An 18,759-nucleotide genomic window follows, 5' to 3' on the forward strand; every position below is an offset into this window, starting at 1 on the left:
CATGAACCTGCCACACATCTCAGAAATGCTATGCCCCCCTGGTTAGGACTCAGTTCTCAAAAGGCCAGGTCAGCCTGGTCTTGCCTGGTCTTTGGGCCAAAACCCGAGCTACTGATTATTTCACTGTTGAGCCCTCATTTTTCAAGTCCTCGTTGCCACACCATTGCCAGAGAGCAGCAGAGGGGCAGTGTTTGAAGCAGCTGTCCCTTTCTTTTCTCAGCCAAGGGGACTTCCCAGACAGGAGGGCAGCAGCTGCCTTTTCTGACCCAATTTATCTCGAAACTCAGGAGTTTCGAGTGGCATAGAAACTGAGATTACTTCCTTTTGGGCTGGAAGTATGCAGTTGACAGACCATACTTTATTTATTTTCTCCAGCTGCACACGTAGTAAAAGATAATCCTCAAAACCCACATTACTTGAATTGTCAGGCTTAAGGAACAGGGCTACCCCAGTGGTACCTGCAAAAATAAATCCACGTGCCTACTGATTTATGGGAAAACCAGTACCATCTCTGAGAAGAATGTGTCAACCTGGTCCTTAAGGCCATTTGGGAAAGGGGATGAACCTTTGGGAGGCAGCCAGGGTTTGGGAATCGCTTCTGGGGATGGCTGTCACTAATTCAATCGTAGATAAAATTGCCCTTAAAAACCAAGTGAGGAGAACTCGTTGTGCTGCTAAAGCTTTTCACGTGTATCAAAACAGAAAACACAAGCATTGGGTTCCTGGTCTTTGCCTCGAGGACGTTGTTCAGACATATGTGTAGACTTGCTTAGAAACACCAAACAAGGCTGGACTGGAATCATGGTGAACCCCCTTGCCTCCTGTGAAGGCTTCTGTTCTGGGGGGAGGGAGGTTGGAGGCAATTGCAGCACATGCTGCTGGAGAGTTAAAATTGAATGGAGCGCTGTAGAACTGTATCCCGGCCAGCCCAGAGTGTTATATGTTCCAAGAGGCTCATTGCCTATTTTAGAACAGAAACATCTAGCAATTGTGTTCACAGTCCAAGTTCCCCAGGGGCGTTCTCTGATTGGCACAGAATAGAGACCCCACAAGACCCTACATGGGCTAGGGTGGAACTCGAAGCAGACTGACAGGATTGCGAGCTGTAGAAGCAGGAGCAGGAATTTCTGGGCATGTTTCTGAAAAGCCACAGAGGGCTCTGAGGAGAAGACTCAAACAGCAGACATGATAAATTATTCATCTATTGTTTCTTGGGCAGTTGGAAGTGGATAAAGGCTCCTTGGCCAGCTAGGAGATTATATGTCCAAAAAAAAGCTTGATTTCATGGGAGGAACATAACAAATGAGTTCCAGTATTCCAATGTTGAATCCTAAAGCTTATGCATTCTAACTGAGCAAATCAGTCCATCAACTTCTCCAAGTCTCAGTGTCCTCATTAGCAGAGAGGGAATCGCTCTGCTGCAGAGTCGCTGAGAGATCAAAAGCAGTCATACATCTATGAATGTGCCTGAACAAGGGATTCATCCATCTGTGAAAAAAAATGTGACTTCAGCCTTGGAAACCTTAGAATTATTTTTGGGCAGGAAATAAATCCAAAGTAAACATTACCAATCACCAGCCAAAGAAGGTTACATGCACAATTTATTGTTACTGCTTCGAGAGCAACCAGCTGTGCCCCCCCCACCCCCGATTTTTTGTGAATTATGAATTCCTGGAGTCTTCTATGTAATTTTAAAATAATTTCACTTTTGTTATTTGCTATTTCCAAGCTATTTCCAGGAGAACCATAGAGCTGGCTATTAAAATTCAATATCCACTAAGCTTAGGAAACCTTTCTAGAGAAACAGATTACTTTCAAATCTAAACCATTTTATAATCTCTCACCCTGAAGAATTTGCCTTAGAGATACATCAAGTCTGACGCTCAGGAAAGCCAAGCCCCTTGGCCAATAATTTTGACCCCAAAGTTAATGAGCAAAAGTTAATGACCTATACCCAAAGCTAATCTGCTAACCTGCCCTGGTTGACATCTATCTCTAATAATGTTTTGGTTAATGTATTACTACTAATTGCTTCATCGTCAGAAAGAATATTTCAAAATCTATCCTGAAGTACAGTGCTGTCACTGACAGGATAATATCCATATGCCTACAAGGAAGAACAGTTAATACAACTATTATTCCAATTTATGCACCAACTACTAAGGCCAAAGATGAAGAAATAGAAGATTTTTACAAACTTCTGCAGTCTGAAACTGATCAAACATGCAGTCAGGATGCATTGATTGGTGATTGGAATGCAAAAGTTGGAAGGAAAGAAGGATTCGTAGTTGGAAAATATGTCCTTGGTAATAGAAATGATGCCAGAGATTGCAAGACCAACGACTTCTTCATTGCAAACACCTTTTTTCACCAACATAAATGGCGACTATACACGTAGACCTCGCCAGCTGGAATACACAGGAACCAAATGGACCACATCTGTGGAAAGAGATGAAGGAAGAGCTCAATATCATCAGTCGGAACAAGGCCAGGGGCTGACTTCGGATCAGATCATCAATTATTCACATGCAAGTTCAAGTTGAAACTGAAAAAAATTAGAACAAGTACTGAAGGAAGAAGTCCAAGCTGCACTGAAGACATTGGTGAAAAACAAGGCTCCAGGAATTGACAGAACACCAACTGAGATGTTTCGGCAAATGAATGCAGCACTGGAAGTGCTCACTTGTCTATGCCAAGAAATTTGGAAGACAGCTATATGGCCAACCGACTGGAAGAGACCCGTATTTATGCCTATTCCCAAGAAATGTGACCAAACAGAATGAGAAAATTATTGAACAATGTCATTAATATCACATGCAAGCAAAATTTTGCTGAAGATCATTCAAAAGCAGCTGCAACAGTACATTGACAGGGAACTGCCAGAAATTCAAGCCGGATTTAGAAGAGGTTGTAGAACCAGGGATATCATTGCTGATATCAGATGGATCTTGGCTGAAAGCAGAGAATACCAGAAAAATGTTTACCTGTGTTTTATTGACTATGCTAAGGCATTCAACTCTGTGGATCATAACAAATTATGAATAACATTGCAGAGAATGGGAATTCCGGAACACTTAATTGTGCTCATGAGGAATCTGTACATGTATCAAGAGGCAGTCATTCGAACAGAACAAGGGGATAATGCCTGGTTTAAAGTCAGGAAATGTGTGCATCAAGGTTGTATCCTTTAACCATACCTTTTCAATCAGTATGCTGAGCAAATAATCCGAGAAGCTGAACTGTATGAAGAACGGGGCATCAGGATTGGAGGAAGACTCATTAACAACCTGCATTATGCAGATGACACAACCTTGCTTGCTGCAAGTGAAGAGGACTTGAAGCACTTATTGACGAAGACCAAAGACCACAGCTTTCAGTATGGATTACACCTCAACATAAAACAAAAATCCTCACTACTGGACCAGTAAGCAACATGATAAATGGAGAAAAGATTGAGGTTGTCAAGAATTTCATTTTACTTGGATCCACAACACCCATGGAAGCAGCAGTCAGGAAATCAGAGGACTTACTGTATTAGACAAATCTGTTGCAGAAGACTCTTTAAAGTGTTGAAAAGCAAAGATGTCACCTTGAGGACTAAGGCATGCCTGACCCAAGCCATGGTATTTTCAGTCAGTTGCCTCATATGTATGTGAAAGCTGGACAGTGAATAAGGAAGAGGGAAGAATTGTTGCCTTTGAATTGTGGTGTTGACAAAGAATGTTGAATATACCGTGGACTGCCAAAAGAATGAACAAATCTATCTTGGAAGAAGTACAACCAGAATGCTCCTTAGAAACAAGGATGGTGAGACTACATCTCACATACTTTGGACACGTTATCAAGAGGAATCAGTCCCTGGAAAGGATGTCATGTTTAGTAAGGTAGAGTGAAAAAGAGGAAGACCTTCAATGAGATGGATTGACACAGTGGCTGCAACAATGGGCTGAGGCATAGCAACAATTGTGAGGATGGTACAGGGCTGGTCAGTGTTTCATTCTGTTGTGTGTGGGGTCACTATGAGTCAGAATTGACCCAAGGGCACCTAACAACAACAACAACTAATTGCTATTGGCAGTTTGCTGCCACTCATCCTTCTGCTCCACCAGAGCCTGTGGAATAGATAGACACCAAAGGATCACTGGGCAACTATGCAATGAAAAACTTCAGTATTAGTCCAGGCACACACCCAGCGTTCCCCTGAATGCAAGGATTCTGATTCACTGTGTTGGAAAATACGCGTCAGACCTAGGACAGAACTGGGCTTTGTAACATCCATTTCAGGCATAGGCTTTGGGACCCTCACATTCAGATTGGCTCACAAGTATGGCTAGTCCTGCAGAGCAGACCCTGATCTACTTCTGCAGGTCCATATGCAGAGGGTTCATAGGACTGTCCCCACCCCCCATACCTAGCTGCAAGTAGAACAGAGATAGCTAACAGGTTGTACCACCCTCTAAAAAAGGTGGCAATGGTCTCTGCCTCAGGGAGAGAAAATGGCTGGGAACAGAAATGGAAAAGGGAAACAAAAAGACAAGAGATCCCAAGGTCCTTACACAGAGAAAGCAGAGTGAGCAACCAGGGACCTCAAGCCATGAAATTTCATCCACTAGTAAGGAGGGCCCAAAGAATGTTAGGCTACTGTTAATCCTATTAGCTACTCTTCCTCCTCCCCTCTTTCTCCTCTTTGTTCTCCTTTCTCCCCTGCCTCTTCTCCTCTTCCTTTCTTTGAGAAAAGACTATGGGTATGAAAGGAAAGGAACTAGGATATAACAGAAATATTTCCTCCAATCAAGGCTCCCTGGAGGAATGGCTGACTCCAGACCTAAGGCAGGAAATATTATCTTGTACCAGAAGGTAGAGAAGCTATCAAAAATTAATGGGTCATATCAAAAGGACAGAGAAATCAAAATGTAGGGCTCCCAGTGGCCAAAGATAAGACAATTTCAGCATCAAAAACAATAATGAATGCAAATGATTGAAATACATTGAATATATAGTTTTATAGGTTCATGTTGATACTTAATAAAAGCCCTGGTGACACAGTGGTTAAAGAGCTCAGCTGCTAAGTGAAAGGTCAGCAGTTCAAACCCACAAGCAGCTCTGCAGGAAAAAAAATGTGGCAATTTGCTTCTGTAATGATGACAGCCTCAGAAACCCTATGGGACAGCTCTACTCTGTCCTATACGGTCATCATGAATCAGAATCGACTCAATGGCAGTGGGTTTTTGGTTTGGACCTCCCAAAGAAACTCATTTGGACACCATTGGAAATAACGAGTGTACTAATTCCTTATTCTGAAAATGAAAAGGAAAGAATTTAAGCATTTATCCTTCCTTCCTTATACAAACTGCATTTCAAAGTAAGCAAACAGCACTAATTGATGGAGAATTCTTTACAAAAGAATTCTAGCTGATAAATATAGAAGAAATGATGATTAGAAAAAATCATTTTCGACCCCTAATGAAATTATTGGAGCCTTGGTGGTGCAGTGGTTAAGAGCTCAGCTGCTAACCAAAAGGCTGGCAGTTGGAATCTACCAGCTGCTCCTTGAAAAAAAACCCTATGGGGCAGTTCTACTCTGTCCTATAGAGTTGCTATGAGTCAGAATCGACTCAATGGCAAAGGGCAATGAAATTATTAGTTCAGACGATGGCCATCAGTGGGTGAAACCATTCGATTAAAGGTTAAAGGCTGATGGGAAACTTTGCAAGGGAGGAATTAGCACTTCATTACCTGAACCCACCGAAAGTGGGACAATTAGACATTGAATGATGTTATGTCATAGGGAGCACACTGTACCACCTATGATCTATTCATGTCCCCCCACCCCCCAGAAAAAGCGACCCTGACTCAAAGCAAGCAACCAGAGCTAAATTCCATTTAGAAGAAATGTGAAGGATAGAAGAGTCTATAGGACAAATAACACAGTTTCTTCAATATATTAATAGTATAGGGGAAAAAGATGGGAGCATACTCTAGATAAGAGGATATTTAAGAGATCTGACACAAATGTAATGTGTGGAGCTTGTTGATATTCTGGTTTGAACAAGCCAAGTCTAAAAAACCGTTTTTGAGACAATCAGCGGAAATTTTATTATTAGTTAGGTAATGGAAAAAATTTAGGAATAAGAGTTAATTTTATTAGTGAAATAATGGCATTGAGGTTATATAAGAAAATAATCATATTTTTTAGAGATGCATGATAAAGGGGTGAAATGGCACAAGGACTGGCATTTGCTGTAAAATACTCCCCCAAAGAATAAAAAAGGACGTATGAAGTCAGTTTGGTAAACTTTTGATGGTTGTTGGATCCGAGTGGTGAGTATATGGCCATTCATAGTTTTAGGCTCTCTACTCTTGAATATGTTTGGAATTTTCTATTTAAAAAATTGCTGCCTCTTTACTAATTAGACAGTAGACAAGAACTATTTTAGGTGAAGGGAAGACAACACACAATACAGGATAGGTAAGCACACTGGACTAAACCAAAAGCAAAGAGTTTCCTGAATAAATCAAATGTTATGAAGGCTAGCATAGCAGGGACAGGGGTTTGGGGACCATGGTTTCAGGAGACTTCTAGGTCAATTGGCATAATAAAATCCGTTAAGAAAACATCCTGCATCCCACTTTGGAGAGTGGCGTCTGGGGTCTTAAACGCTAGCAAGCAGCCATCTAAGATGCATCAATTGGTCTCAACCCACTTGGAGCAAAGGAGAATGAAAAACACCAAAGACACAAGGTAATTATGAGCCCAAGAGACAGAAAAAGGGCCACATAACTCAGAGACTAACTACATCAGCCTGAGACCAGAAGATCTAGATGGTACCTGGCTACAACCGATGACTGCCCTGACAGGCAACACAACAGAGAACCCCTGAGGGAGCAGGAGAGCAGTGGGATGCAGACCCCAAATTCTCGTAAAAAGACCAGACTTAATGGTCTGACTGAGACTAGAAGAACCCCAGAGGTCATGGTCCCCAGACCTTCTGTTAGCCCAAGACTGGAACCATTCCCAAAGCCAACTCTTCAGACAGGGATTGGACTGGACTGTCAGATAGAAAATGATACTGGTGAGGAGTGAGCTTCTTGGATCAAGTAGACACATGAGACTATGTGGACAGCTTCTGTCTGGAGGGGAGATGAGAAGGCAGAGGGGGACAGAAGCTGGCTGAATGGACACAGAAATTCAGGGTGGAGAGCAGGAATGTGCAGTCTCATTAGGGGGAGAGCAATTAAGAGTACATATCAAGGTCTGTATAAATTCTTGTATGAGAGACTGACTTGATTTGTAAACTTTCACTTAAAGCACAATAAAAATTAAAAAAAATAGCCTCCTCCAGTAACTGCTCCCCCCACCCCACTTAGGAAAGAGAGCAGAAGTCTCCTGTCCTATGGCCTGAGGCAAAAACATAAAATTAGGGGGGCCAAAACATCCCTCTCTGCATTGAGTATTTGTTAAACAACAGCATGGCAGATGAAGAGAGAGTCAAGCTTCACAGTCAGAAACCTGGGTTTGAGCTACTTCTCTGTTTGATCTGGGCATGTTTCTTTTCCCTGTATCTCTCCCTGTCTGTGTGATCTGCTCCAGAAATTTGGTACAGATAGTCACTTCCTGTCTTTTTGTTTTTTTTTTTTTTTTTTTGCTCCCCCAGGTTCCACAGGCCTTATTAGCAGGAAGCCCTGAGCGTTCATGTGGCTTGTATCTTCCCCTCCATTTATGCTTGCTGGTTCAATCTGCTCTTTTATATATCAAAAGGAATTAACTTTAAACACACCCACCTCCCTTGCTGTCTCAGTTCATAGGAGGGACAAGCCTGCTCCAGTGTTAGATGTGCACTGACTGCCCTTTGCCACACGGTGTCGCCATTGGAGCCTAGTCCTGCCCTGCATCCTGCAACATCCTAGCTATCTAATTCCTATCACAGCAATGGGGTGGAGGTGGGGGTGGAGGGGCATGGTTTGAACCTTGAAATTAAATCCCTCTTTGGTCACACTCACATTCTCAGCCATGGCTCACAAAGCACAGCCCAAGGCCACCTTGGCCCGTTCTCACTGGCTTCCAAATGTGACCACCTGGTGTGCCAGAACCAGCCCTTTCATTTATTCAACAATATATTTACTAATCCTACTATGTGGCTGGCGCTGTTTTAGGAGTTTGTGAATTTTATCAGTGAACAAAACAAAGATCCCTGCCCCCCTCAAGGAGTTTGTGGGGGCATCTCCAACATACTCCCTGGTCTTAGGCTGGGTTCTCTAGAAAAGCAAATCCAGTAAAGTGTATACATGTATATATACAGAGAGAAAGAGAGATTTATCTCAAAGAAATGGCTCACGCAGTTGTAGAAGCTGGCAAGTTCCAAGTCTGTGGGTTAGGTGTCAGACTGGAGGCTTCTCCTGACTTATGTAGCTACAGGGGCTGACAAACCCAAGATTGGCAGGTCAGATGGCAGGCTCCTGGCTCACAGGCTGTGCAGAGGCTGACGAATCCCAAGATTGGCAGGCAATATGGCAGGCCTCTGGGTCTAGTCCCAAGAACCAGATTATGATGAGATAGATGCAGGAATCAGAACAAGCAAGCTTTGCCAGAATATCCATATATACATTGGATGCAGGCCACACATCCCCTGAGGAAACTCCTTTTACAACTGATTGGCTGATCACAGCAGATCACATCATGGAGGATGACTACATCATTACATAACTGCCAAATTACATCATTACATAACTGCCAAACTACACCGTTACATAACTGCTAAACCACTGAGAATCATAGTCCAACCAAGTTGACACATTACGTTAACCATCACATCCCCTAAGGCCTTAACCTCATCCAGGTCACCAACAAAGACTTCTCTTCTCCTCACAAGTTTTGCTGTAGGGGGTGACTTAGTTATCTAGTGCTGTTATAACAGAAATACCATAAATGGGTGATTTTAACAAACAGAAATTTATTTCCTCACAGATTAGGAGGCTAAATTGGAATTCAGGGTGCTGGCTCTAGGGGAAGGCTTTCTTTCTGTTCTGGGGGAATGTCCTTGTCTCTTTTTCAGCTTCTGTTTCTGTGTTCTTTGGTGATCATGTAGCTTGTATCTTCCCCTCCATTTGTGTTTGCTGGCTAAACCTGCTCTTTTATATATCAAAAGAAATTAACTTAAAACACACCCTACACTAATATTGTCTCATTAACATAACAAAAAAAACCATTCCCAAATGGGATTATAACCACAGGTATACGGGTTAGGATTTACAACGCATATTTTTGGAGGACACAATTCAGTCCATAACAGGGCACTCTCTCACTTTTGCAGGTCGTACCTCCTCCCCATGTACCATCTGTGTACGTGTGGGGGGGGGATTCTGCTAAGTTGCACACACACATACATATACACAAGGCATTCATACATCCAGGCGCACACACACACACACACTAAACCCTTATTATTTAGAAAAGAGGGACTTACTACTTTATACTTGTTTAAATGAGTACCACTAAAGTCATCTTTCCACAGAAATCAGACCGATTTCTTCAACTTAAAAAATTACATATACATCACCTCATTTAGAATTTTACCCATCTTGCAGGATTATGAGAATTAAGTCGGATACCTTCACATGACAGCTATGTTTTCCACTGTTCTGTCTGTGCTTTTTTTCCACCGGTATATCCTCCGTCCCTAATAAAATGCCTCACACATTCGTGCTCAGGTACGTGTACACAGATGCATGCACTCACACACACACAGTGATGGAATATGCCTGGGAAGCATGGCATCTCAATAAACACTGGCTCCCTTGTTTCCTTTTCCAGACATGTAATAGCCCCTCTGGTGTGTAGAGTACCACATAGAGCAGACTCAGAGTGCACGCGAATAACTGGGATCTGCAGACACAGATTCTGTTAGTTTGGGGTGGGGCCTGAGAATCTGCGTCTTAACAAGCTCCTGAGACGTGTTGATGCTTCTGGTGGGATCATATTTTAACTGGCAAAGGCATTGAGGTGCATTTTTCTTTTGTTTTTGTTTTTCTCTTAAAGCAAAGTTGCAAAAAACTTCTCACCTGTTCTTCTGGTGTATTTGTGGGATATATGGGGGTATGGGCATTATGTTAATGTACGATATTTCATAGGCTCAAAGATGCGATCAAGAGCCCTGGTGGCACAGTGGTTAAGATCTCGGCTGCTAACCAAAAAATTGACAGTTCGAATCTACCAACTGCTCCTTGGAAACCCTATGGGACAGTGCTACTCTGTCCTTTAGGGTCGCTTTGAGTCGGAATCAACTCAGCGGCAACTGGTTTGATTTTTGGGGGGGTTTAAGGTGCCATCAAGGAGCGCTGTGGCACAGTAGGTAAGCACTCAGCTGCTAACTGAAAGATCAGTGGTTCGACCCTGAGAAAGATGTGGCAGTCTGCTTATGTAAAGATTACAGCCTAGGAAACCCTATGGGGCAGTTCTACTCTGTCCTATAGACTAAACAGCCTAATCTCAGAGATCTTAAAATGTGGGGAGAAAGTACATTTAGAATTAATGAAATAAAGTGTTTTGAGAGGCAGTAGAGTATAATGGTTAAATGCTTGCTATGAGGATCCAGACAGACATGGCCCCATCACTTCTTACTGTTGTAGCCTTGGGCAAGTTACTTAACCCTGGTAAAACTGAATTTCCTCACCTCTAAAGTCTCTATGAGTCAGAATTGACTACACGGCAATGGGTTTTGGGGTTTCATTAATATGGCAGTAACCACTAAGGCTGCCTGATAAGTGATATTGACCCAGCCAGCTTGATATTTCAGTTCTCTGTCCAGTAAAATAAAAATCCACAAACTGACCACTTTTATATTACTTCAATATTCCATACCTTTCTGAAGTAAAATTACTAGGTATAAAAAATAAACATGCTATAAGAGTTTTAATCTTCATATTTTTCCCTTTGTAGCTCTGAATATTTTACTGTAAGAGTGTGTTAGTAATCTAGTGCTGCTGTAACAGAAATACCACAAGTAGATGGCTTTAACAAAGAGAAACTTATTTTCTCACAGTCTAGTAGGTTACAAGTCCAAATTCAGGGCATCAGCTCCAGGGGAAGGCTTTCTCTCTCTTTCACCTCTAGAGGAAGGTTCTTGTCCTCAATCTTCCCCTGGTCAAGGAGCTTCTCAGGCACAGGGACCCTGTGTCCAAAGGATGTGCTCTGCTCCAGGTGCTGCTTTCTTGGTGAGAGAAAAGGTAGTGCAGGCCACACCCCAGGGAACTCCCTTTACCTTGGATAAGGGAGGTGACCTGAGTAAGGGTGGTGTTACAATCCCACCCTCATCCTTTCAAGATAAAATTACAATCACAAAATGGAGGACAACCACACAATACTGGGAATCATGGCCTAACCAAGTTGACACATATTTTTTGGGGGACACAGTTCAATCCATGACATACCACCCTTTGGCTCCCCCAAAATCACATCTTTGTAACATGCAAAACATATTCACCCCATCGTATCATAGCAAAAGTCTTAACTCCAAGTCCAAAATCTTAAAAATTCTTCTTCATCTGTGAAATCTAGAATACAAGTTATCTGCTTCCAAGGGTACAATGGCAGAACAGACACAAGCTAGACATTTCCATTACAAATGGGAGAAACTGAAGGGAAAGAAGGCATAACAGGCACTAAGCAAATCAGCAGAACACACTGCATTAGCCCTCAAAGCTTTGAAAATAATCCTCTGTTCTCTGAGACAATTTACACAATAAGTCTGCCTTCCAGCCTCTAGGTATTGGCCATACTCTCTGGATTCTCAGTGGAGCCCTCTTCACTTTGGGCTTCAGTTCCGCCTTCCAGGCCCACTGGCACAGCAGCTCTGCTCCCTCGGCTTTAGGCGCACCATTCTCCGAGTCCATCTGAGTGGCAACTCCACCCTTAGAAACACTAGCGGCCATGGCTTCACCCTTTGAAACCCCTGAGGTCATGGCCATACCTTTTGAGACTGAGGCAGCTCAGCTTCTTGTGTTCCTTGTTTCTTCGGCTTCTGTTTCCTTGTTTCTTGGCCCCTCGGCTCCTCGGGCCTTACGCTGGCATCTGCCCTGCTGAGGCAAGTGTTCCAAAGCTCAGTAGCTCCAGCAATAAGTGCCTGGAGGCACCCCACTCCTCCAGGAAGACTCCTGTGCACAGGCACTCAGCTCTCTCGCTCAGTGGGTCAGCTCCAGCACCGTCTCACACTGGTCTCCTGGTGCTGCTGCTACTGGTTCTCTGCTGTTGGTGCTTCTCTGCCACTGCAGGCTCTCTGCTGCGCTGGTCCTCTGCCTCTGTCACAACTCTGTCCATTCACAGTTTCAAAACCGCTTCCACCTTTTAGGTCTCTGTTAGAGTGTTGCGGAGCAAGGCTTCCCAGCTTGGGACTAAGCCCTGCCTAGGTTCTTGCCTTCTACTGACCAAGAATGACCAGGAGAGGCTCAGCGATTGCACATGAACAAAGGTTTATTAGTGACAGAAAGAAAGCAGAGGCTCGCAAGGGAGAGGTGGAGAGGGGCTTCTGCCTATGCTAGCCTCCAGACTCTCCCCCAAACAGGGATTTTCCTGGAGTTTATAAGGGATTTTAGATGGGAAGGATCTTATGTTTTATTCATTGCTTTCAGGGGGAGAAGGCGGGGCTCTCTGGGAAATGGCGGCGTTAAAGAAATTAGGTGTGTGCACATCTGGAATCCAAGGTGGCGTCAGTTTGGCCAACATCACCCACCACTCTGCAGTCTCAGTGGCCACTTGACATGACTGTAAGGTCGCACCCATTTTCACCACGCGTGAGGGGTCGGCTAATTCTGTTCATCTTTGGCAAACAGCTTGTAGGGAAGATATGTAGAACTCCAGGCATCAGGGTCCAGGATGTGGGTTATCTTGTGACACCACTCACTATGGCAGAGTCCTGAAAAACAACTTACAAGAGAGGTATGCAAAACTTTGTGCCTCCCGGGCTGCATGGGTGGGTTATCTTGTAACAACACCCCTGGAATAGAGTCCCAGATCAATGGGCCGGTTATTCCGGCCTTGAGGGTGTCCAGCCTTCTGTCCGTTTCTTAAGAGCAGCAGCCCCCTCTCTCAATACCAAATTCTGTCTTAGTCATCTAGTGCCACAAGCGGATGGCTTTAACAAAGAGAAATTTATTTTCTCACAGTCTAGTAGGTTACAAGTGCAAATTCAGGGCATCGGCTCCAGGGGAAAGCTTTTTCTCTCTGTCGGCTCTGGAGGAAGGTCCTTGTCTTCGATCTTCCCCTGGTCAAGGAGCTTCTCAGGTGCAGGGACCCTGTGTCCAAAGGATGCTCTCGGCTCCTGGTACTGCTTTCTTGGTGGTATGAAGTCCTCCACTCTCTGCTTGCTTCCCTTTTATCTCTTGAGAGAGAAAAGATGGTACAGGCCACACCCCAGGGAAACTCCCTTTACATTGGAACGGGGAGGTGACCTGAGTAAGGGTGGTGTTACAATCCCCCCCTCATCCTCTTAACATAAAATTACAACCACAGAATGGAGGACAACCACACAACACTGGGAATCATGGCCTAACCAAGTTGACACATATTTTTTTTTGGGGGGGGGGGCACAATTCAATCCATGACAGAGTGTATTTATGTATTAGTTGTGTAGGGGGAAAAATTAATAAAGAAAAAAAAATTAGGGTCAAAAAGTAAGCCAAAATGATTGCTCAAAGTGTGCGGCAGTGGCTGGCTGTTTTGTGGAGGGCCTCCAGCAAACCTTAGTAAAAGACGACGTCCACCTTAAAGCGTTAAATGAGTGTAAAGTGCGTAGTCCAACACCTGGCGCGGTGAGCACTCAGTGAATATTAAATGTGAAGGTGTTCGCCTCTTGAGAGCAGACTTTTCTCTCTCTTGTTCACTGCCGTTTCTGAGTGCCCAGAACTGTGCTGGGACATAAACTCAGTAAACATTTGATAAATGTATGAATGATTTATTCCTTTAGCCTCAGACTAACTCTTGCAGGTGGTCAGGAATGAGGCCTCGGGGAGGCTTTAGCTGGCACTAATTGGTCTTAGGCGCAAAGAGAACCAGCTGAGGCCCGCAGCATAGACACGTGGATACCTTGGATCACTAAACCAAGCCCTGGACTTGTTGTTCTGAGGGAGCTATTCAAGCCAGGCTTCAGAGAAAGGTGTTTATTACATGTACTAACACTTATGTTACTAATCCATTATGTTATTAAAAATAATTTGAAAAGATTGCTCATCAAGATATTTTGTGTATGGGTGGTTATTTCCTTGAATTTATTTACTTATTTATAACTGTAGTTTAGATGAAGGTTTACAAATTAGTTTCTCATTAAACAAATAATACACACATTGTTTTGTGACATTGGTTGCCAACCCCGTGACATGTCAACATTCTCCGCCTCTCGACCTTGAGTTCATCAAGATATTTTACAAGCAGAAGTCTCCAGTCTTGCTAAATTTTCCCCTTGCACTTTCCCATTTTTCAGGTCACCTTGTACAAGGACTCTGACATGGAAGACTTCGGGTTCAGTGTAGCAGATAGCTTGCTGGAGAAAGGAGTGTATGTCAAAAATATTCGCCCAGCTGGACCAGGAGATCTTGGTGGCTTAAAACCTTATGACAGGCTCTTACAGGTAAGACCTCAGGTGGGATTTTAATTTCCTGGGACTAATTTAGAGCTGAGAATATCCTTCAAATCATCCTGTACTTTAGGGCCCTTTTGCTTTTTTCCATTCAAACTTTGTCATCAAGATTATGGAATTAGTAGTAGTGAAAGAACTGAATAAATAATTTTCAGGCCTAGTAAATTTTATCCCAGCCCAATAAATTTTCTGGTTTCTTATCTCTGTGGGTTTAGTTTTATGGCACTGAGCTCAAAGCCCTCTTTCCCAATCTAACGCTTACTCCGAAGACCCCACCCAACCATGGAGCCATTTCCCCGATCTACATAAGTATTACGTAGTTATTTGACTGCAATCTAGTCCTTCCCAATGCTCTTCTTCAGCATGACTTACAAGACCCATGTTGTTTGGCTTCTTGCCAGCATCTTCTCTTGCTTCTTCCTTCATTTATTGTTTATTGTTGTTAACTACAACCCCTACAACATAGGAGGGGCCCCTAATCTAGTCTTGAGGCAAAGAGGGACAGGGGCATCTGTCGTAGAGAGTAAGCCAGTAACTATTTGATAGTATGGTCAGAGCAGAGCAAACCTCTGCACAGAGTGAAACTTGTTATACCTGAAGTATTATTCTGGGTTCTGTGGATTCTTCTATGGTTACAACAATTCAAAATGGTTCTTCTTGAACTTACAGGTTAATCACGTCCGCACAAGAGACTTTGACTGCTGCCTCGTTGTGCCCCTCATCGCCGAATCTGGTAATAAGCTGGACCTGGTCATTAGTAGAAACCCACTGGCTTCACAGAAGTCGACAGAACAACAGACTCTCCCAGGAGGAGAATGGAGTGAACAGAACAGTGCTTATTTCCAACAACCTAGCCACAGTGGTAATCTGGAGACACGGGAACCCACTAACACATTATAGCAACGCTTTTTATAAAACAGGACAAAAGACGTTATCTACATGGTGCTAAAAATCCCTTTAAGATTTCTGTGACATTTGAAGCACAGATAACCACGTGGCATTAAGTACAAGCACAGGGGTCTTTGAAATCTGTCTCACGGCTCATGTTCACTTCCCTTTTTTGGTTACCACTATGGTGTATGGTAGGAAATTTCCTGCCACCCCAATGGTAAAAAAGAAGAGAAAAATAGGTAGTCTGCCCCTCCCCACAAATTAACATCTGAGGAAATTTTTTATAAGTTCATCTTACTGTCACTTTTTAAAAAGAGAAATGTCTGTTTGAAAATATTCTCTATGGTAATTTCCTTAATTCACTTTGAAATCAGTTTCTTACTATGAAGTCTTTAATGTAAGAACTTGACCAACAAGGCTTTTCACAATGAAGCTGGCTCTGCTAGGGGAACTAGTGTTTTGTAAGCTGCAGGGACTGCTGCCATGGGAGGGGTACAGGTATACGATTAACTTATCTTAAAACGTTTCAGCAACGATGCACGTAGGAGACCATTATAGGTGGTGGGAAAATGTTTTGCCCAAGTAGAGGAATGATCTTAACTAAGACGTATGCTATTCCCTATGCAACCAATTATCAAACAGGATATGTCTTGTGACCTGTTTTTTTTTTTTAGGACACATTTTTAATAGCTGAAAATCTCTGATAATGAATAGTGTTTAGTAACACTGAGAATTAGTTACCTTATTTTTAAAATTCAAGACTAAGAACTTAAGGAGAGAATGGAGAGTCTATTAAAATAAGGCTCATCTTAAATGATAGGCAAATCAAATTCATACTGCTTGACATGTTCTGAAAACTGGTAATATTGGGGGGTGTACAGCACATGGACTTGAAAATGACACTGGACTATCTTTTGTTCTGAGCCATGCCACTTACCGAAATTGTAAATACATTTTTCACAAAATGCATTGCCAATTATTGCCATCCCTCAAAGCAATAAATTGTAACAGTTGCTTTTTATGTTTGTCAGCAACTGTTTTCATTTGTTCAGATATTTTGAATAGTTACACTAATAACTGTTATTTGGTGAATATAAAAAATAATCTGTATATTGATTGTTGAATTTCCATACTGAAACGATTATTTTCCAAACATTTTCATTTTGGTCAATAATTCAAACCATCACTTACGTAAGACATTCAAACACTGTGTCCTTTGTTTAAGGAAAAATTTCACTTTTCTTTTTGTGCAAAATATATATATATATATTATTTTAATCACATTTCAGAATTGCCAGGGCAAGAAAGTATAGAGCAGATCATGTTGAGAAAAAAAAAAAAGATCATGAGTCACTTAAATATGTATTTTTATTTGTAACAAGTATTAAACTGTAAAGTATTTTTGTACAAATTTAATACTTTAATAGCATGGTATTTATCGTCTATGTATGTTTTGGGGAATTCAAAATTGTTGCAGATATTTGTATGGGGGGAAAAAACCCTCTACCAAATGGAATAAACAGTGATTTTAAAAAGCCAAAAAATATGACATATATTTTTGGTGCCTAAATATATTCAGAGTCGTAGACTGAGCCGTTTACAGTGTTTATTTTTATGTAATTTCTAATGGGGGAAAGTTTTGCCATAAACTTGAGACACAGCATGGAAGAGTTGGAAGAGCATGGGTTTTGAAATTGGACCTTGGTTTGAATTCCAGGTCTGGTACCCATTAGTGGTGCGGGCATGTATTTCCTCTGCATCGGTTTCCTCACCTGTGATACTGAAGGTTATGTCTGCACTACAGGACTGTGTTGAGGACTGTGTGAAATATGTATGAAAATGCCTAAAACAGCCACACTCACAAACACGTCCATTCATGTTAGCTGACAAAGTTGGAGAGATCTTAACTCAAGGATCACAACGCCCTCAGAGAACATTAACATGTATCCCATGAAATACATTTACATAAACTGTTAAAACCTACAAATTTTAATTAGGCTAAAAAAAAGACAGCCACATCTATAGTCCTGACATTTCCATTTTTGGAGATTGCCCTTGCAGGCCTTGTAAATTCATTCATTTTTATACAGTCCATTCAGTGTGCCCAGGGTTACATTCTTAAAGACTGAGGGTATTTTTTAGCAAGTGAGAATCACATGACTCCAACTGAAGATCAAATATAACTACAAAATCTAAGAGATGGTTCAAATTTTCACTGTACTTTTTATATAGCTACAGTGTTATAAGCTGCATGCCATCAAATCAATTCCAACTCATAGAGACCCTGTATGACAAAGTAGAACTGCCCCATAGGGTTTCCAAGGCTATAATCTTTATGGAGGAGCCCTGGTGGCATAGTGGTTAAGAGCTTGGCTGCTAACCAAAAGGTCGGCAGTTCAAATCCATCAGCCGCTCCTTGGAAACCCCACAGGGCGGTTCTACTCTTAGGGTCGCTATAAGCTGGAATCGACTTGACGGCACCTGACAACAATCTTTATGGAAGCTGACTTCTTCATCTTTATACCACAGGAAGGCTGTGGGTTCCAATCACCAACCTTTCCATTAGCAATCAAGCTCTTAACCACTGTACCACCAGGGCTCCTTACAGAGTAAAGCCGCCCCATAAGGTTTCCAAGGCTGTAATCTTTACAGAAGCAGACTTCCACATCTTTCTCCTGAGGAGCAGCTGATGGATTCAAACAGCAGACCTTTCAGTTAGCAGCCAAGCACTTAACCACTGCGCCACCAGAGTTATAAAAAACCAAACCCGTTGCTGTCTAGTTGGTTCTGACTCATAGCAACCCTGTAGGACATAGTAGAACTGCCCCATAGGATATCGACCTTACCGGTGACCTAATTTCTTCATAATGACAGGCTGAAGCCAATGAACTCAAGTTTGGTAAGAAACTACTACATGAAAAGGCAGGTGAGAAGTTGTAGCTCATGTGAAAAACTCCTATTGTTGTCCTAAATCAAAATGAATCAACGTTAGGAATGGCTGTTTAAAAACAAACAAATGAACAAACGCTAATGATTTCAGGTAGCACTGTTCAAATATAGTAACCAGGTCAAAGAAACAGTGCCTCTATGGTATGCTCAGCAGGTAAGTTTTGAACACCCCATGCCTCTAAACTGGGCAGTGGCAAACTATGAACTGAAGGTATTTGGCACTGTGCCACCAGAAAACTGGTGGCGGAAACCAGGGATAAATGGTCAGGTGAAGCAGGAGAGGCAAGGTCTG

At 42.5% G+C, this 18,759-nt stretch overlaps 1 protein-coding gene across 1 annotated transcript in view; it reads left to right on the forward strand.

The window, feature by feature from the left end:
- GRIP1 (glutamate receptor interacting protein 1) overlaps window positions 1–17,262 on the forward strand; it is a 793,654-nt gene extending 776,392 nt beyond the window's left edge. Inside the window, exons 23-24 of the mRNA XM_010598620.3 lie at window positions 14,472–14,618; window positions 15,297–17,262. Coding sequence (XP_010596922.3) covers window positions 14,472–14,618; window positions 15,297–15,527 — 378 coding nt within the window. The 3' untranslated portion in view covers window positions 15,528–17,262. The remainder of the gene's footprint in view (window positions 1–14,471; window positions 14,619–15,296) is intronic.
- Window positions 17,263–18,759: the final 1,497 nt, after the last annotated feature.

Source organism: Loxodonta africana, chromosome 4 (genome assembly GCF_030014295.1).
Source record: "Loxodonta africana isolate mLoxAfr1 chromosome 4, mLoxAfr1.hap2, whole genome shotgun sequence".
Classification (NCBI taxonomy): Eukaryota; Metazoa; Chordata; class Mammalia; order Proboscidea; family Elephantidae; genus Loxodonta; species Loxodonta africana.